The 20,898-nt window shown below is 40.6% G+C and overlaps 1 protein-coding gene across 5 annotated transcripts in view; it reads left to right on the top strand.

Annotated features, from left to right (window-relative positions):
- The window catches only part of LOC117455998 (rab GTPase-activating protein 1), a 64,094-nt gene extending 44,421 nt beyond the window's left edge, over positions 1-19,673 (top strand). For all 5 annotated transcript variants that reach the window (XM_034095693.2, XM_034095690.2, XM_034095691.2 and 2 more), the window contains 12 exons: positions 1,105-1,179; positions 1,711-1,836; positions 2,572-2,715; positions 3,885-3,926; positions 4,284-4,412; positions 8,041-8,133; positions 9,388-9,498; positions 9,839-9,943; positions 10,701-10,784; positions 15,230-15,301; positions 17,653-17,850; positions 18,729-19,673. In XM_034095693.2, coding sequence (XP_033951584.1) covers positions 1,105-1,179; positions 1,711-1,836; positions 2,572-2,715; positions 3,885-3,926; positions 4,284-4,412; positions 8,041-8,133; positions 9,388-9,498; positions 9,839-9,943; positions 10,701-10,784; positions 15,230-15,301; positions 17,653-17,850; positions 18,729-18,851 — 1,302 coding nt within the window. In that variant the 3' untranslated portion in view covers positions 18,852-19,673. The remainder of the gene's footprint in view (positions 1-1,104; positions 1,180-1,710; positions 1,837-2,571; positions 2,716-3,884; positions 3,927-4,283; positions 4,413-8,040; positions 8,134-9,387; positions 9,499-9,838; positions 9,944-10,700; positions 10,785-15,229; positions 15,302-17,652; positions 17,851-18,728) is intronic.
- Positions 19,674-20,898: the final 1,225 nt, after the last annotated feature.

The following is a 20,898-nucleotide window of genomic DNA, read 5'->3' as shown; positions in this document are numbered from 1 at the left end:
CCTGGCATTTTGTCACAAAAGACGTATTGATCGTAAAGTGCCGGTGCTTTCTGTCTCACGTTGACAAATGCACACACACATTTAAACCTATAGTTTCACAATCCTAAATGAATGGCCTTTCTTCACACTTCTCATTTCATTCATTATGTATAAATCATGTGAGGGCATCAATCTCTTTCCCAGACAAGTCCCTCCTCAGGTGTGTGTGAATAATTCAGCGGGCCCTCCCTTCCCTCTGCGTGTGGATTGATCCACACTTTGACTTGCTCTCTTTTTTTTGCGTTTGTAGCTCAGTAGGCCACTACAGCCTTTTCTTACAAGCTCTCTTCCTTGCTCCCTCCCCTCAAATGTCCTCTATTTCCTCTACACTCATATCGCTCTGCAACTCTTCCCTTTCCCTCTCTTATTTCTTTCATTTCTATTTGTCTTTTTATCAGAGTCACGGTTATGTTTGTACATCCCTTCAGATCCTTCACCTATATATGTCTAGGGCACTGCACAATAGGGTGATATAGCATTCAGTGCCAGTGTTCAACAATTTCAGATTGTTTAAAGGGAATACAAACAACTAGATATTACTCTAAATCAGCTTTTACAATACTATTCAAGTGCAAGTCTGCTATGAAGCAAAACATGTAATATTCAAACCAATGGGTGGAAAACCATTGTTGTTTTTATTTTTTTATTTCTCAACCTCTGTTTATTTGTTTCTGTTACATTTAAAACTGTATATAGCTTCCATGTAGCTTGAGCCATCTCTCTCACTATCAGTCAAAAACAAGTATTCACTTATACTGAACTTGCCCTGGGCTGGCTTGCCATCTCCCAAGAAAATAATTGTTATTTTTGTTTAAATTACCCACAACGTTTTTATTGAGGCCCTTTATCTTTTCATTCTCATTACATTTCATCATTTGATTCAGTGTTAAATTCATAAAAACGGTTTAATGCGCCTGTATAAATGTTAGATAAGAATCGGCTCCATGCTTCATATGCAAGCTGACGGCAACATTTGGTCTAACATCTATTATAAAGCAGGTTTTCTTTTCCTTCCCCTCAATATTCTCCTGTGGTTTAACTTTACACCTCTGTCCTCTCCTTCAGGCTTACTCTGTGTACGATGAGGAGATCGGCTACTGCCAGGGACAGTCCTTCCTGGCTGCTGTGCTGCTGCTGCACGTGAGTTCACATATCAGTCGGGTCCAGCTCAAATCCTATGCATTCAATCCTCTTTAAATAGCTGTGAGGGACTATGTTCTGTTCATTTTACATCTGTGTCTTTTTGACATTCTGCAATGCTGGAGGCATCAATCTGGCTTATTCTGCGTGTCTTGTCAGAATTTATAAGCATGATGTATTGTTACTGTGTGTCTGCGGGAACTGACATTTTAAAGAATAATGTCATTACTGAATAATGAATAATGTATAATATGTGTTCAGCTAGAGTGGCTTCCCTACAAGACTCCTGCAGTTCAGGAAAAAGGCAACAATGCCACTTAGTGGACAGACTGAGAACATGTCTTTTTGAAGCTGATGTACCAGGGCAGATGTTATTAATCAACTTTTGAATTAGTCATTGAACAACTTCAGGTAGTGTTATATGGGAAAGCTGAAAAGTAAAGCAAATGCTGTATTAGCCTCATTTAACAACATAAGTATATACATTGGCATGAGGTACTTATTACTAAATCTTTTGGTCTTCTTCTTCAGATGCCAGAGGAGCAAGCGTTCAGTGTGCTGGTCAAGATCATGTTTGACTACGGGCTCAGGGACCTTTTCAAACAGAACTTTGAAGATCTGCATTGCAAGTTTTTCCAGCTTGAGAGACTCATGCAGGTATGTACGGAGCCCCCTAGGCGACATGGAGAAGAAAAAAAAAAAGTTTTGCGAGATCTCGCAATACTTTTGCGAGATCTCGCAAAAACTTTTCATTTAGCTCAATGTACCTCCTGGTCAGTTCAGCTACTACAGCAACACTGAAACCTAAACAATGGAGCGGTTCATCGATTTTACTTTGAGCTTGGCCTTAAATATAAAGATATAACATCAGTGCTTGGCAATAGGCACGGGTTAGGGGACATGCACGTCCCTCTGAGCTGAGTTATTGACAGATTCGAATTTCGCGGATCAATAACTCATGAACATAACGTTGTAAAAATACAAACAACATGACTTTACAATCATAGCAAGGTAGACAACGAGCTACAGAGTCGTTTTTATCAGAACAGTTCGATATACGCGCCGTCATCCGAGCTAAACATCAAGAATTGGTCACAATCTGCAGCTTGAGGAGGGAGAGGAGTGCTTAGGGACCGTCTACAAACTGCAACTGGGTTTTGCGAGATCTTTTTTTTTTTTTAAATATATATTTTTTTCTATGTCCCCTAGGGGGCTCCGTAGGTATGTGTCTGTTATTTGCACATTTTAAATGTTTTTTTATAAATGCATATCATGGAATTGGTTGATGTACCTCACTCCTTTTTCTTTTTTGTCTAACTCTCTTTGCCCCTGTCCCTTCATTTATCTTCTCCCTCCTCATTCTGCCATATCCTTCCTCTCTGTCTTAAACAGGAATATTTACCAGACCTGTACAACCACTTCCTGAATGTGGGTCTGGAGGCTCACATGTACGCCTCTCAGTGGTTCCTCACCCTCTTCACAGCCAAGTTCCCTCTTTACATGGTCTTCCATATCATCGACCTGCTACTGTGTGAGGTTGGTAATACAAAGACACAAACACAACTTTCATGGCTGCAATTCACACATGCTACATAAAATATGAACTAGCAGTTATATGTCATTTATTAACTCTAGAAAATTCGAGGGATTCAGAAGTCAATTCAATAATTATTAAATTAGGGGTTTAACATCTGACAGATCTGAATTGTTGTTGAATCAATGATCGTCAGTCGCAAACTGAAAACATAAACACATATCATCATCTTTAAGATCACCTTTACAATTCCCATGGCAATTCTGAGTCAGTAGCTCACCTCCTTATGAGTTGAATTGAATCAGAATCAGACTTTGTGATATCAGCAAATAACATATTGGTCACCAACAAATCAGTATAATATTGTATTGTGATGAAACTCGAGATGTCTTCTGCTAATAATAATAACATCAGAAGTTTGGAACTATGAACACTCTTCTTGCAGAGCTTGCAATGAGGCCAAATTCAGTAAAAAGTGTATCCACTCGATGGCCTCTGAGAGTACTCTGACTGATGAGACAAGGCTGTTTTATTGGCCTGAATGTAAAGCTCTAGATCTAGAGAAGACCACGCTCCATTAATATTCTGATTAATGAATCTTGCAATGATGCTGTAACGATGCATCGCAACAGCAGGAAACCGGAGAGTGTTCCAAAATGTAAGATATGATGGACAGACCCAAGTACAGAGACACTAAGTGGAAGTTTAACCTTTCAGCATGCTGGTCCGAGCCAAGGCAACTGGAGTTTCTCTGGATGTCTTTTAGTTAGCCAGCCAAATCCAAGTTTGTAGTTTTTCAACTTCCCATACAGTCGGACAGCACTGATGAATCATCTCCTAGGATGAGTAAGAGAGTGCACATTTTAAAAGGCCAAGCTGGAAAATAAATATTATTAACAGCAATAAATACAATAAGTGGTATTATGTGCTGTATGTTGTTTAGATCGTTCTCTTTTTATTTGAATGAATCTGCTTTCGTCATTAGTTTTGTTTCCATTGATGGCGAATATCATTTCTTAATATATCATTACACGGGAATCCTATACATTATGCATTATGTTGCACATATATTCTGCAACTGTTAAACCCATGTTTTATGATATTTTTTGTTGAAGCAAAAGTAACTACATCCCTGAACAAACCATGACAATTGTGTCTTCTTTTTTTCCAGGGCATCAGTGTGATCTTCAATGTAGCCTTGGCACTTCTGAAGGTAAGCTTACACAAATTGAAAACACACACAGCAACTCTGGCAACCACAGCTCTGAGAAGAAAAGGAAAGGCAGAGCATGTGCTAAAAGTTAATTTTCACATCTGCACGGTTAGCAGGTGCAGTTACATGTGTAGTGTCCACCATTGTGAGTTTAAAAAATATCAATTTATATCTTATTCTGGTTTGTAGACTAAAGCTAGTTGACCAACGGCCTGTTATTTATCATATATTTGTCTTTAAGTGAGGATAATTTTGCTTCATGTTACAAAGAAGTAAAAAAACATACATCCAATAGGCTGAGCCATGTTCTGTAAGCATTTTCTTTAACTCCTGTGTTCCTATCCTTATTTTCCTCAGACATCTAAAGACGATCTGATCCAAACAGACTTCGAGGGTGCACTCAAATTCTTTCGTGTCCCAGTTCCGAAGAGATATCGCTCTGAGGAAAACGCGAAGAAGCTGATGGAGCTGGCCTGTGGCATGAAGGTGAGTTAAGAGTAAAAGCCAATAGAGTGCTTCCTTGTAACACTGTGTCTGTTCAGCCTTTCTTTCATCCCTTATACTGCACAAGACCCAGGATCAGCTTCACATATTATTCAGTTTCTAAGTCTTCTTGATAACCACATTTTCAAAGCTAATGGTCTTTAAAATGTCCAGGAATGCAAAATATTTGAAACAGAGAACAGTATGTTTGCTGATCAGATAATCAAGATGGTTTGTATTTCACTGAATGAATGGAAACAACCTCGATATAGTCCAGCAGTACATCTTAAATACCACTAGGGGTCACTTTTGAACCTTAAATCAAGTTCTACAGATTAAATTCACCTCTCTTCCTGTGTATCTCTTAAAACCACACATATACACACACACCTGCGTCCTGACCTGTTTTCAACAGCCTGTCCTAGTTTAGAGGTAACTGACTTTGAAGGTAACTTTGGGCAGAGATATTTATTAGCTCAAACTCTGTAAAGGAGCCAGCATGGAGATATGTTTGGCTTATTTCTCATTTAGACAGGTGGGCAACAGAGAGAGATAACACGAGCAGATTATCCATCAAAAACATAGTGGAACTAAATCAGAGGCAACTGGACTCCTTTTCGAGGCATCAGTTCTGAACATAAATCATTTTGGGCGGACGAGGCCTCTCAGATGGAAGCTAGTATACAAACATTTGTATGCATGAAGTGATGGTTTTGTTTTGACTATTTGGTTGATGTAATTATTATAATTTATGGTGTTTTAAGGGTTGCTTTAAAGCCATTTCTACGAAATACCTGCATATAGTGACCGAGATGCACATTGCCTTATGTTTTCTGCAAGTTGAAGTTATTATCAGGACATTTTGTGGCAAGAGAAAATTAGTAAAACTTATTTGACCCCAGAGAGCACGACAATGGCGGAGTTTGGAATTAAATCTGAATCAAGGTAGGCTAATCTGAAGCTTGGATGTCACGACAGAGGATTACCTGATCAGCTTACTGGTGTCCTCATTCACCGATGACACTGCCTTCTGATTGGAGCACTGATCTTTCTGCACTGCCAGGTGATCTAACTTTTAGCTCAGATATCTAGGGCATTTAGGCAGTGATTTAAATGTTGGATTATTATCTTTAAAATGATCTACCTCTGGATTTTGTATGAGCTAATAAATATTATTATTTTGTATTTAATAGAGGTTGTGGTTGGTCCTTCGCCCTCATTCACTGACGGTGGAGAAAGCATAAGGCTGTAAATGCAGGATTTTTGTGATCCTATCCCATGAGGTGGACAAAGAAAACAATAGAGGATTTTTCGTGCCTGTGCGAGTTCCAGTAGTTATTTTTTATAGGAAAGACCCTTTAAACTACGTAGTATTTGTGGTCAAGGGTTATTATAATTTGAATAATTTTGAAGTGAATATGTGACAAACAGTTGGTAACTATGGTCAGGTCAGAAATGTATTCATGAGACAACCTCAGGGTCAAACTAGGGTCAGTCATTTTGTCTCTGTGTAGTTGTTACACCTTTTTCTCTTCTTGTCTGCCAACCTTTTGACTTCTAAAGCTAATAAATGCAGATTACCCAGGGAATATAAATGTAAATCATGAATGCATGCAGTTCTTTTATTTACCTCTGTGCTAGTTTCCATATTTGTATGTCTACCTAATAGCCATCTACTTTCTCTCTAGTTCAAATGCATGCCTACAGTAGCTTTTTCTCGTTAGTCAACAATTAGTTAGTTAGTCAAAGTTTATAAAAGATTTTTCAAGGTTTAGTAGAGCAGAGAATAATAAGCACATTACATAAAAGAGAGTCTGAGGTGTTATAAAATGCCTCCTGCAGTGCACTTTAAGAAAACTATCCGGATGGTACGGCACAGGTAATTAGGCCATTTACAATTGATCCAAGACGTGTACAATGGGAAATATGTAATGTGTATACATTGCTTTATGTTCCTAATTGCTTTTGTAAGAGGTAACTTCTGCGGACCCAGCTGTCTGTCTCTGCAAAAGAAAAGAGGAAAACAAAAAAAGAACAGAGATGAGGCCTCTCCTGCCCTCACGACCTCATGTACTTTTTCTTCCTTTTGTCTGTATCCAATGTTCGTGCACACACACGTTCAGGGACACACTTAGAACAGGACATTTGGATCATTCTGTCCCAGTTCTGCCATCATCGTAAGTTGAAAGGAGGATTTGGACCATCTGAAATAATGTCAGTCAGTGGTTCTCAACTGGTCAGGCCTCGGGACCCACTTTTTCCTTTGTCAATAAATCGCACCCCGACATTTTGAACCACTCAAATCTATTTAACAAAAAATCAAGCTATAATATATACGCTTTTCAGCATACAATATTAATTAAAGTGAAGTACAGTGCATATATCCCTTATATCCCTTCACAGAACTAAAGTATGCTTTAAATAAGGTTTAATGAGATTATGGAATCAAAGATCAAAGGCCAGAAGACTCGGAAAAACATCAGCAAAGATATTTTATTGAGAAGATGATCACTACGTCACAGAAGTTTTCAAAACCGTTTCTGGTCTCCGGTACTTCCAGTCCAACGCCTACTGCATGCACAGCGTTATTTTCTTTTTTTCTTCACTCACCCATCCGCGACCCACTCAAAACGGATCCGCGACCCACCAGTTGAGAACCACTGTCATAGATAACCTACGTTTGTAACATATCCAGGCCTGCATGCAAACAGTAATGGTGCATCAATGTTGCAGATGTTATCAGATTAGATTACAATCCAAAGAAGATCTAAACAGGTGTCTTTTTCATGTTAAAAATCAGGCACATCGTGTTTATTGTATGGTAGCTATCTCTTTTAGAAAGCCCAATGTCAGGCAGCAGCTCGGCAGTTAAAGGTCTGTTTGAGATTGCCTTTGTTTGCATCTGTAGGCATGAATGTGATTGTAAGTGTATTTAAATGAGAATCTGTTTTGGGAGAACAGAGGCGCTTCACAACAGCTGACAACATCATCAACAACAACAACGTGATAATAGTGTGAGCTGATGCAATTGAGTTTGACCTGCGTGGAGAAGCTTGTTTACAGTTCCTTTGATTCTGCTCTTTTTGCAACTGCTGTAACAAGAGATGTTTAGGTGAACAGACAAGTGTGATTGATTATATAATGTAATTTATGATTAGAAAGTAAAATGTTATCCTAATCAGACGTGAAACACATATATGCTGTCTTCAAGGAACATCCAGCCCGTGTTTGGTATTACAGCATCATTTTAAAGTTGAACTATTAAAAACCCTTTTGGAAACCAACAAATCAGTTAGGTGGCATGAGTGACTCAATTGTGTTGACAGTGATATCCTAATGTACCAGCTTCTCAGAAAAGAATTACAGTGTCGAATTGGGCATGTAATCTCTTAATTTATTCCATTGCATCCTATTCAAATGCTGAGCTGAACTAAAGACCCTCACAGTCCAACAGAGATTATCAATGGTGTTTACACAAGATGAGAGAGACTCTTCCCTGGCAGCTCCCTTTGGTCCACGAGCCAAAGACTATTGGGCTAATGTATATTCATATTTTTCATCATGTGTTAATAAGTGTTATTCTTCATGTGACATATTTGATGAGTTTAAAACTGCCTCCACTGCCCAACAGATCAGCCAGAAAAAGCTGAAGAAGTTTGAGAAGGAGTACCACACCTTGAGGGAGCAGCAGGAGCAGCAGGAGGCCCCCATTGAGAGATACGAGGTACACACGAGCAGAACTTATTCATCTTTGCACACCGAAAACCTACACATAATTACAATCCTCAATTAAATTAACACACATTTGATTTAAAGCCGTATCCGCTTTTTGAAAAAACATGCAATTCTAACCCTTATATACTTTTATCCTTACTCCTTATTGCAATAACTTCGTTTTCTGAATTTATAATTATATTTGAGTATCTCAAGTATTACATTCGATCTCACACCTCTGGAACAATACTATACTGTATGTTGCTACCACATAGTGTTATAACTAAAACTATATTCTAACAGATTTTCCACTGGACAGAATACATTATTATTTCACTGCAGACCTTGACAGTCCTTGTTCGGTAAAGAAAAACAACATGGCGCCCAGAAAGCCATTTATTGTACATGCCATAAGTCGGGCTGGTTGTACACAGTGCAAGATCATCAGTTACAGTGACTGCACGTGTGCTTTGTTTGCTCATGATAATGCTGGCAACGAACCATTCACCAAGATCATCTTTTCTAGAATGACAAACAAGATATCTCAAGATGTTTAAACGATTGCCCTTTATGGAGATACAATCCCCCATTAAGCCACAGCTTGATAACGTCGACTGCTGTCAGGTTGGTTCAGACATATTGTCATTTTCCTCTGAGCATATTTCAGAATAACACAATCGCTAATCTGCTCCGTATTCTCCCTGTTTGTTTACATTTGAGTCAGTGTCATTTATCATCATTTATCATTTTATGATGTGTGGCGTCTTTCACATTTGCAACATCTGGTAAGATTTGATAATTATTTTAGTCTTAGTGTTCATTTCATTGAAGGTATGAACACTCCAGATTGTTGTATAAAGTGGACTTTATCCCGTTAAATCTTATGCTTGTCATCTCTTGTAAAATATGTTTTTAATCCATCTCTCTGTCGCTGTTAATGATGTACAAGCAGGTTATGCTCTGTTAAACATTACATACAACTCGTACTGGGTAATCACGCTCTCACCTGATCACTTTTACACCCACAGTCTTTATTTCGCTGCATTCAGACAGGAGGAGCTGCTTAAACATTCATTTGCACATTCTCATGAGTAGCTCTTTCTCCCCGTCTCTCCACTCTCCTTCCTCTTTCATGTTCCCTTCCTTATTTCCGTTCATATGCTCTTCTGTTTTCCTGTCCCACTTTTTCTCCTCACACACACCTCTCCCTCCTCCCCTCTTCCGGTTTTTCTCCTTCTGTCTTTAAATCTCTCTCTCCGTCCAGCGGGAGAACCGTCGTCTGCAAGAGGCTAACATGCGTCTGGAGCAGGAGAATGACGACTTGGCGCACGAACTAGTCAGCAGCAAGATAGCCCTGCGGAAAGACCTCGACAACGTAAGCTGAAGACAAAGTGTGTGTGTGTGTGTGTGTGTGTGTGTGTGTGTGTGTGTGTGTGTGTGTGTGTGTGTGTGTGTGTGTGTGTGTGTGTGTGTGTGTGTGTGTGTGTGTGTGTGTGTGTGTGTGTGTGTGTGTGTGTGTGTGTGTGTGTGTGTGTGTGTGTGTGTGTGTGTGTGTGTGTGTGTGTGTGTGTGTGTGTGTGTGTGTGTGTGTGTTTGTGTGTGTGTTAAATGTGGCAACAATTGTGCAAAAAGAACACTTAAGAAGAACTTATCGCAAGTGTATCTTATAATGACCTCTTAACATTAGGTTTTTTTGTTGTGTGTGTGTGTGTCAGGCTGAGGAGAAGGCAGACGCACTGAATAAAGAGTTGCTGCTGACCAAACAGAAACTGGTGGACTCTGAGGACGAGAAGAGGCGACTGGAGGAGGAATCTGCCCAGGTTAGAGCCAACAACCACACATTTGTCTTTCTGTCGCGACCCTTTAGACGTTAGCTGAATATATGTTTTTCTGTGAATCTCAAAGGAGCACACAGGGTTACTGTATGAATGTTAGGAAAGCGTCAGCGATATTGCAACACAAATTCTCATGTGAATGTATGAACAGAGTTATTGTGAAAACGGCCTGACTCTCCTGTCCTGGGGTCGAGAGACGAGCAGGAAGTATGCAATATCGATGTGACAGGATATGACTGAGCAGCCTATTTGTTATGGACAGAGCCAAGAGTCTGCGCGTTATTATTATGTATTTATTGAAATACTGAAATGGCTGATATTACAGATGTGTTGCTATTTCCTCTCTGCCTGTGTTTTCTATGTTATACCCTGGCTGAAAGAACCATATTCTAAACCCTTTCAGGCTGTTTTTCCTACTATCGATACCAAGCCTTCAATGTCAAAGGATGTTTGTTGTTGATTTTCTTGAATTCAATCTCTCCGAAGTGAAGGACAAACCTGTGTGTTCAATGCTGTCCTCCGAGTGAGTGTGTCGTCTTGTGTGGAAGTGTAGCAGTGAATGATTTATTGCTTACACAGAGGTGTGTGTTGAGGTTGTGACTTTGCCCCGAGCTGCACGTTTGCCTATACCTTTCTCTGTCTTCCTCACATGTCACGGCACTGACACGGTCGTGACTCGGCCTCTGTCCTTGTTGTCTGCCCTCCGACCGCCTAACGGGATCCTGTTTGTTTGTTTCCACAGCTGAAGGAGATGTGCAGGCGAGAACTCGATAAGTCTGAATCGGAGATAAAGAAGAACGGCTCCATCATTGGAGAATATAAGCAGGTTTGTACTCTATGAATTCTGTACAGAAATCACTTTTAATGCTTCAATTAAGAAGTCTAGCCACAGGGTAGATTCCTTACAGCTAGCATATCCAGTACTATGAGCCTCTCTGTTTGATTCATATTTCTGTTTCTATACATTTTAGAGAAGTGAAACTGTGAACAGTGGCACACCCACTCCAGTTTCCTTGAAATGTTTTTGAACACTGGGATTTACAGTTTAGATTAACATAATAACTCACCATGCAGTGAACAAATATAATGATATTAGTCTACTGTATGTACCTAAAAGGAGTTACTCAAGTTAGAAATGTAAACTGAGAAGAGAAGATGATACATAGCAAATAAACTCATGACATTAAAGAGAGCTAGATATACACAGAAACATATATTATGGAACATGGATTGTGTTACATCTTTATTATATCTCGAAACATTTTTGAGTTCATTCCTTTACGATAAAATATAGTTTGTACTCCAGGATTAAATACCATATGTCATTGTTGTTAAGGCATCGAAACGAGAGCTAATATACAATAAGAGTACTTCATCTTAGCAATACAGGTAAAATAAATGTATTAAAAAGGACCGAGATAAAATAATATCGGAAATAAAGAATGAATTAAAACCAAAGGACAGTTAAATTAGTAAAGACAAAGCCAGCATTTTTGTCCTGGGGCCGTTCATTCACCGTAAAAGGTCTGAAATAAAGCAAGGAGCTGGGCCATTAACAGCCTTAAAGATAATTAATAAAATATTTAAATCGATCCTTAACCTACTGGGAGCTGGTGTTAAGAGACAGAAATAGGTGCGGACAAGGCTTTGCGGATGACTTCTGTACAGCTGCTGCTGTTTTTCAGCAGCGAGAAAGTCACTAATTAGTATGCAAGATCATTTATTCTCACGTGAGGCTTGGATTGAATTTATCCGGAGCTTTTAAATTGAAAGTAGATGAGCAGAAAACTGTTCATTGATCTGGAAGACGCACTGAACAGTGGCGCTCCTCTAATTAAAGATGCAAGTGCAAGGTGAGACAGCAGTAGTAGCTTGTAATTCATGATGAGGTACAAACAGATAATTCTCAAGGTCGGAGGTAGAGTTTGGTCGGCCACATGTTATAAATGTAAAGATTTGGGGACATTTTAAAGTATGTATGATAAAAGGCTAAACACTTAATAGTAATTTAGAGAATCTTGAAAAAGCTGCCAGCTGTTGGCGATCTGTGCATCGCAGCAAGTAATGGCCACCTAGTTCATATAAATCACAAAGACAACATAAAGGAAACAGTGAATATAGTTCAATATTTGTTCTGATATTTCATGTGCTGATCCTTTCTTATGTTAAGTTTTTTTTATCATAAAAATATAACTCATACTCACATCTCACGGGGCACCAAGTGAGTGGCGCCATAAGAATATTTGTATATACATTTACATTACTTTGGATTTTAGTTTATTTGACAGTTCATTATTAGGTCGTTTTGTCTGTTTTGGTTCATGTTAAGTGCCTCATCCTGAACTCTGGTTGTTCGAGCAGCCTTTGAGCACCTCTTCTCGACGTATCAACCCTTATTTGGCTTTTCTTCTCAGATCTTAGCTCTGATCAAGCCATTACCATTGCTATAAATATTTAAAAACAATACAAGAGCAATCCATATTCTGTCATGTATCTACTTTGTGAAGGAGAAACATCTAAATTAACAAAATGTCCCTCAGCTGAATCCAGAGTCTCTGATGACTTAGCCTGCCGGCATATTTTGAGTTCCTGTCTCTCCGAGTTCCTATTACGATGATTTCATCCTTTCAGATCTCATCCGGTCACGGAATGCTTAAATATAAACCTACTCAGATCAAAAACCATCAGCGCAGACATTATGCAACAATCCTGTGGAGGAAGACAGAAATAGCCTGAGGACTCATTTAGAAACAGACCTTAACTTCACCTGAGTCTAAAAATATTGGCAGCATGTTGGACTTGACAGCAGATCTGAAAACGTTAATAATTGTGTATCTGTGTGTTTGTGTGTGTATTATAGATCAAAGCCGCTTTCAGATTGCTAGCATGCAACTGAGCAGCACCAATGTGAAAATGGCGCTTTGTCAAAAACAGTTATTTTTGTGACAGGGAATATGGGGGTGATAGATGGAGAGGGGGAGAACATGAACAACAGTCTGTGGAGGAGAGAGCAGAGGAGGACAGCAGCATTCAATCATCTGGGATTGACAAGTTGAGGAATGTCCCAAAATAGCCGGCATTGTTTTCCAACCCAGATAACTCAAATTATTCTTCAAATAGAGTTTTCCTATTTCACTGGCTGCAAATGGCAGCTTTCTTTTTGCGGGATCCCATCCAAAAAGCTTTGTGTGCTAATTGCCCCTCCAGCCCACCAGGACAGAAAAACGTCTGTTGATGGTGGAGCTAAAAACGGTGTCGAGTGGCGTTTTGTAATCCCTGCTGAAGAGCTGGAGAGGAGATGCTCTCAGGGACAGGGACACGAGCCAAAACTGGTGCCTCTGAGGCCTTGTTAGCGATATATTTATATGATTTCATACAGTTTAATAGGATTATGACCATGGACACACCGCCATATTCTAATTATGTTTTATTGAGAATTGCAAACTAATTGTCCGCCTCTTGTTCCAAGCCAAATTCATATAGTGTTATAAAGCAATTCAAATAGCGTACACCGAATATGCTAATTATAGGAATGCATGCATTATTGACAAAAAAAGGAAATACCCGAGCTAGTAATTTTACACCTGGAGCAGAGTGGAAATACTTCATATAAATAAGAGTGAAATTGTTTGTGGAAAAACATTAAATTAGCCCAGGGGTACTGAGCCCGCTTTATATGAAGAAAACAACAACTGTCCATCCTACATTTAAATAAGCAAATTATGAATTGACAGCTTGCTTGTGGATTGTTCAGCAGTGTGGACTGACATGTATCTGATCTCACATTCATAGACCTGACACATCATCCCTTCTGCAAACTAGAAGCATATCTAAAGACAGGAACATGCCTAACTTCCCATGTGGAAAACTGATTGAAGACAGAATGCCTGCGGCTCAAGTAAAACCTTAAAAATAAAAAGATGTGCCGCCTGCCTTGGAGTAGCACTAGTTAAAAGAAAGGAAGCAGGCAGAGAAAGAGCTGCGAGATCAAGAGGAAGAGGTGATCAGCAGCGATGAAGGGAAGGTAGAGAAATGGGCTCCGTAATGCTAGTCGAGGGCAAATGAAGCAGAGGCTGACAGCAGGAAAAGATCAAAAAGACATGTAGGAGGAGGGAGATGGATATCTGCTGGGCTGAAGACACACACAGAGATGTATAGATTGATCCTAAAGGCGGAGGATGAAGAAGAGAGGGATACATTATGTGCCACAGGGAAGCAGAGAGATATGCAGAGAGCAGGAGCAGATAGAGAGAGAGAAAGATCGTCTGTCGAGGAGAGGTGGGGTGACCCCATGTTCCCGTTAGGGTGACTCATGTCAAATCGATCTTACTGTTTGTAGGAAAGCTTGTGTGTGTGTGTGTGCGCGTGTGTGTGTGTGTGTGTGTGTGTGTGTGTGTGTGTGTGTGTGTGTGTGTGTGTGTGTGTGTGTGTGTGTGTGTGTGTGTGTGTGTGTGTGTGTGTGTGTGTGTGTGTGTGTGTGTGTGTGTGTGTGTGTGTGTGTGTGTGTGTGTGTGTGTGTGTGTGTGTGTGTGTGTGTGTGTGTGTGTGTGTGTGTGTGTGTGTGTGTGTGTGTGTGTGTGTGTGTGTGTGTGTGTGTGTGTGTGTGTGTGTGTGTGTGTGTGTGTGTGTGTGTGTGTGTAGCTGTGGGTTATAGGTATAGGAGGAGGAGAGAAAGAGAAAGGGTTTAACTAAGGATGTGTGTGTGTGTATCTGGTGAGCTTTGCTGGAGACACGGGACCTTACGACACACTAATGGAATTAAGAGTAAGAGGATGAAGTCTCTGCCTTACAGACTAAGATACACTAACGAGAGTAACAAGGTTGTGCACGGCGCGGTCAAGAGAGGTCAGATATCACGGGAACGATACACCTCACCGTTTACATGTGGGTTTAAAGCGGTTCGCATTCAGTTCCTTTTCTTATTCTATTCTAGCTTCAGAAAATATATTTTTGGGTGGATTGAAAAGCAAGGGGGATTGATTTTTTTTATATATATTTAAGTAATAGAAATGTATGATTATGACATTTTCTTTTGTCCTCAAACCTTAGAAGAACTAAAGTTCTAATCCATAACTATTCATGTCGTTTTTTGTTTATATATGTAGTGATTAGATAACCGTCTAGGCTCTGAAAGTGTGAACAATCTTCTGTATTTTTATGATGTTTTTGTGTTTATTTAACACAGCACAAGATACAAAAGCCTTACAGTGCTTTTCCACCGATCGAGTGTCATGTTGATGGCAGGCTGAACAATGTGTCTGTTTCATATAGATCTGCACCCAGCTGAGTGAACGACTGGAGAAACAACAGGCGGCCAACCGAGGGGAGCTGGAGAAAATCAGGGTGAATTTTACACACACACACACACACACACACACACACACACACACACACACACACACACCTCGAAACACTGCTGTGTGCACTCAAACACAGGAGGATGAGTAACAGCCTGGACTATAAGTGGAGCGTAATAACAGAGCTGCGTTGATACAGACACATGTATGAATGAATACCACTTGTACAGTTACTAAGTGAGAAGTAAATGAGATAAAGTGTAGGGGGGAATCGAGATGTATCAGACTTTCTTGACAATCATTGTAGAGATGATTGAGCTGCTACCTCCAGGTACAACTGAGTTTTCAGGAAGGTGGGGAACCATGTTGTCATCTGATTGTCTTGCCTGGCAGTGAAATCAAAGCTTTTGGGGGAGAAGGGGTCGTTCGGCCGAGGAGCCGGGGCCAAGCATCTCACTTCCAGCACTTGGCGGGTGAAATGCTTGTTTCGACTGTAGCTGGGAGAGAGGCCATTTTGGCACCGAGTTCTGTCAGGGCTGCCCAAGGACTCACAAAAGGTTTATTGAACCAAGGACATTTTCTGTAGGAATGTAGCTGTGTGTGTGTGTGTGTGTGTGTGTGTGTGTGTGTGTGTGTGTGTGTGTGTGTGTGTGTGTGTGTGTGTGTGTGGTGTGTGTGTGTGTGTGTGTGTGTGTGTGTGTGTGTGTGTGTGTGTGTGTGTGTGTGTGTGTGTGTGTGTGTGTGTGTGTGGTGTGTGTGTGTGTGTGTGTGTGTGTGTGTGTGTGGTGTGTGTGTGTGTGTGTGTGTGTGTGTGGTGTGTGTGTGTGTGTGGTGTGTGTGTGTGGTGTGTGTGTGTGTGTGTGTGTGTGTGTGTGTGAGAGAGAGGAGAGTGTGTATCATCTTGCTTGTCCTTTTCTGTTCTTTTTTTATTTGCTAATAATGGTGCAGCAAATGCCATAAAGCTGTCAGCAATCGCAATTATAACTGAAGTAGGGGACTGGTGATGCGCAGTGAATTATGTATAACCGTAACTTACAACATTGTTAATTAAAAATGTTACTGAATGCGCTGGCATACTTCTTCACAATCACTCTATTTAAAGGGAAGACAGAAACAGTTTGAGCTCTCTGCTGCTTCATTAACGCTCGCAGCCACTTGTGCTGTGACGAGCCTGGAAGCGTTAAGTATTATTACCATTCAGCTTTAAGCTCGCATGACAGTTTAATCCAAATTAAATGTATTAGTGTTATGAATTATTAATTTGGAGGGAATATCTCAACCAGCATAGTCACTGATGTTGCTAAGGAACAAAACATTGACCCTGAATCAGCGCGCTGTAGACTATACTCCCTGTTATTGCAAAGTAAAGTGCTAATCTATCTACAGTGCTCACGGAGGAGTAAAAGCTATTAAAGAGGACTCAACCTGCGCTGCCAGACGTGTGGCAGCCATGAGCCAAACTTAAAATGAGAAAGAGAAGCAGGAAGACAAAAACTCATCACTTGTCTGTGCCGCAGTAATATTATTCTCGATAAGTCGAGACTATTTTGACAACTTGAAGGTCTTTGAGTACAGCTTAGCTATATCGTCCCACTCACACAGTGATACTTAAACGAGTTAACATGCAATAATGAAGAAAGAAAGGACTTTAATGGGGTGTTGTCTAGCAGCACAGGCGGTGATGTCCTGTTACTGCTTGCACAAATGCCCTCTGCCCAGTAATGTATCACCATGAAGTGTACAAGGGCACCCGGAAAGATCTCTCTGAGAAAAGGGCAGCAGGAGGGCAGCCCTGACAGAAGAGGGGAAGTGTAGTTGGTCTGTACCGCTGCCACACTAATGAGCTGCCATGCTTCAATAACTAAGCAGAGCCCTCTCTCTTCTAAAACTGTAAAATCTCTACTGCACACAGATAGACAGCCACCTCGCAGAATATATCCCTGCAGATCATTTCATTCATTTAAGACACACGTAATAATGTCATTAAAATTGATATGTGTAATGTCATTTAAAAAATCGCTTAAAATCCATTAAAATACCATAACATGGCATAGTATAGTATGTCATGAAAATGCAAGTAATTTAGTAAAAACTGCATTAAAAGAAATTCAGTAGAGTATGTCCACAAAAATGGCCATATAGAAAAACGCTATTATATGGTAAGGTCTGTTACAAAAACATTTATGTGATACATTGTGTTATAAAAAATGTGTGATAGTTTAGTGTGTAATTTATTATGATAATAGGTCAAATTATAGTAAGCCATAAAGAAATCACCAAATAATATGTCATAAAAAATTATCTTTCCATCATTGTTCTATTACCCCTCAGTTTTGTTGGGGGGGGGGGGGGTTTGTTGTTTCTAACATTTGCTCTCTTCATTGTATCCCTCTCTAGTTCAAAGTGGAAGGCTGTGAGAAGTGCAGTAGTCTTTTCAACAAAGAAGGCCGTGTGCGGACTGTGAACACAGCGTCTGCCGGGGGGTCCGGGGAGCAAGATGAGGAGAAGGAGGGTCTGAAGATCCAGCTGAGAGAGATGGAGCTGGAGCTGGCCCAGACCAAGCTGCAGCTGGTGGAGGCCGAGTGCAAACTCCAGGTACACTAACACAGGCCCGGCCAAAATCAATACACAAAGAGTTTGAGATAACTATATGTGACTCAGGGAACAAATATAAATACAAGGATTTCCTTTTCACAATGTTTCACCCCCCTGATGATCGAGGACCATGCAAGTCATGCCACATTTATTTAGTTGCAATATAACTTGAATAATACTAGTTACCATTGAAACTATTCTAGATGATGTAGAAGCAACTACACAAACAGATGAACTGTTACTGTGACAACCTTAGAGAACATATCCAACATACTGCTGGCTCTAAATGATGTCCAGTTAGTCCTTTATGTGAGGATGTTTGGTTTCCATCCTTTTGTTAATATCTACACTACCTGCTTTTATGTTAAACAATGTGTCACCGCGAGCTCATATTCTACTCTCATGACTGTATTAAACTAGGATGAGATCCCAGCAGGAAGTAGGCTATTGACGAGATACAGTTAAAGAAATAATTCAATTTGTAATCAATCCGAAGCAGCATTAACGTCTCACTGAATTAGAAAGGGCAGTCTAATTAAATTAGAGAGCTTCGGACTATTTCAGAAATATATGTAAACACAGTTGCAGTAGAAGTCAATGTGAAAGTGAGTGTGTGGTGAGTTTAAGCATTGCAGGAGTCGAGTGAACTATTCATCATGAAGGTTTTTGATGTCAAAAAGAGAAAGATGAGGATTTCATATGATTAATGGTGTCTTTTAAAGTGGGGAGGGAGTTGGGGGGGGGACGTTTCTGTACCAAAGTGGTAAAAAGATACTTTAAAAAGTACACAGGGGCTTTGAAAGGTGAACCAAAATCTGCTTACTTTGTTTTTTACTGACTGTTTTGGATGCCTGCTGATTGATCTTGTCTTCCACCAGGACCTGGAGCACCACCTGGGTCTGGCCCTGAACGAGGTGCAGGCCGCCAAGAAGACCTGGTTCAACCGAACGCTCAGCTCCATCAAGACCGTCACGGGGAACCAGGGCAAGGAGACCACCTAACCTGATGACCCCCTCCCCAGTTTTACCCAGACCATGTGTGGAGCTCCCCACACTGAAACCTGCGGGCACATAACTTAACCTACCGACTTTAACTTGAACATTGACCGTTAAATCTGAGGACGTCCATTACTACGGACTGTGTGTCTTGTTCCTCTTATTAAGAATGTCGCCATGCATAATCCCCACCCATTATTCCCCCCTCCACCCCAAATGACTACAGCCAAATGTGCTGCTGAGAAGGGGCAGAAACGTTCCCCAGAGACACCATGTGCTTCCACCGGTCACAGAAAATAAGCGTTAAAAAAAAAAAGGAGATGCTTCATTTATTTCTGTCTTTGTACTGCTGATGGTAACGACCCGCAGAAGAAAGGCGGGACACCTGAAGAGTTACTGTCCTGACGGGATAGAGAAGAAAACACTCCGTCCTACCTCACTCTTCTGCGGGCTCCCCTCTAAACTACTGGCACAACCAGGCCCTGTCAAATGTTCCTTTTAGGTACGAGAGCTAATAGACGCCTTTTCAAAACTGAGCTTTTTTCTAATTTACGTTGAAAAACACCTTTTTGTTTTCTATGTATGTACATGAATGTGCTTATGTAATGAGCATATGTGTGTATGTGTAAGCATGCATGTTTTGTGTTGACTATGGGGTGTATGTGAGACTGAAAATATGTCTTTGAATGCATAAATAATAGACTGAAGTAATGTTAAAATGTGTATACGAGGAAGAGGGAGACAATGTGTGGAAAGGGAAAGAAAAAAGCTGTGTGTGTGTGTGTGTGTGTGTGTGTGTGTGTGTGTGTGTGTGTGTGTGTGTGTGTGTGTGTGTGTGTGTGTGTGTGTGTGTGTGTGTGTGTGTGTGTGTGTGTGTGTGTGTGTGTGTGTGTGTGTGTGTGTGTGTGTGTGTGTGTGTGTGTGTGTGTGTGTGTGTGTGTGTGTGTGTGTGTGTGTGTGTGTGTGTGTGTGTGCCGCAAGGGGAAAGAGTGTTTCCCTGGTTGTCTAGTTTCCTTTATTGTTTAAATGTGCATATGAATGATGCTGAAGAAAAGTTTGCTGACAAAGCCTTGATCAGAAGGTCGATAACATTGAAACTAGTGGATGTGTGTGAATATATAAATGAGTCAATTTTCCTCACATCAAATATCTGACATTTAACATGCTTGAGGTTTGTTTGGTTTGGATGTCCCAGCACAAAGAAACTAAAAAAAGCTCCAAACCGTGCAAACCTTCTCATGTAGTATACACTTTGTGTATTTATGTTACAACACTGTTAAAGTGCTGCAATGCTTTTTCAAACCCGAAACATCACTTTGTGGAAGTCAAAATAGAAAGGCCACGCACAGGACGTTGTGATTCCTGCTGCACTTGAACACACCTTCAACCACCTGCTGTCAGGCCCAGCTGCTCTGTGACCTTCGACCTCTGAACTAGACAGGCAGGGTCATGTGTGGTACTCCATCGAGCAGGACGGTTTTGTTTTTCACACTTCAGTTGGATATTTGGGTTCTCTTTCACCACTACACACACTGAATTACACTGTTATTAATGGTTGAAAAATGCTAGTTTCTTTTGTCCCATGCTGATGGTAGAAAGCAAAGAAAGTAATTAAAAGCTTGTTTCCTGTGTTGAGTCAAAGTTGAACAGTTATGATTTTTCTTGGCTTAAAATTTGATCCCGCAGTGTCACTGCCACTGTGTAGAAAAGCTATCGACCATCATCTCAAGATAAATCCAGCGACATTACAGAAATCTGTGTTTTTTCCGGCTTCCTGCACTCATTGAGAACACATCTGGGAGGAGGTGGAACAAGGGATCAAGCATCTCGCAGCCTCCAAAAATCAGCAGGGATAGATCGATGGAACCTGCGTGGAGCGAAGTCCCTTGAAACATTTATGAGCTCCTCGATGAATTCATGCCTCAAAGACTTCATCGAGTTCAGGAGGCCATAGCAGATGTAGAACTATCAAAGTGGATGTGATTGTAGAAGCAGAAAATGAACACATACAACTGCAGAAGTGAAACTCTGCACCTCTAGCTTGGATCGGTAT

The sequence above is a fragment of the Pseudochaenichthys georgianus genome, chromosome 12 (genome assembly GCF_902827115.2).
Source record: "Pseudochaenichthys georgianus chromosome 12, fPseGeo1.2, whole genome shotgun sequence".
Classification (NCBI taxonomy): Eukaryota; Metazoa; Chordata; class Actinopteri; order Perciformes; family Channichthyidae; genus Pseudochaenichthys; species Pseudochaenichthys georgianus.
Note: the sequence above shows the minus strand (reverse complement) of the source record. Positions and strands in the feature narration are given on the sequence as shown.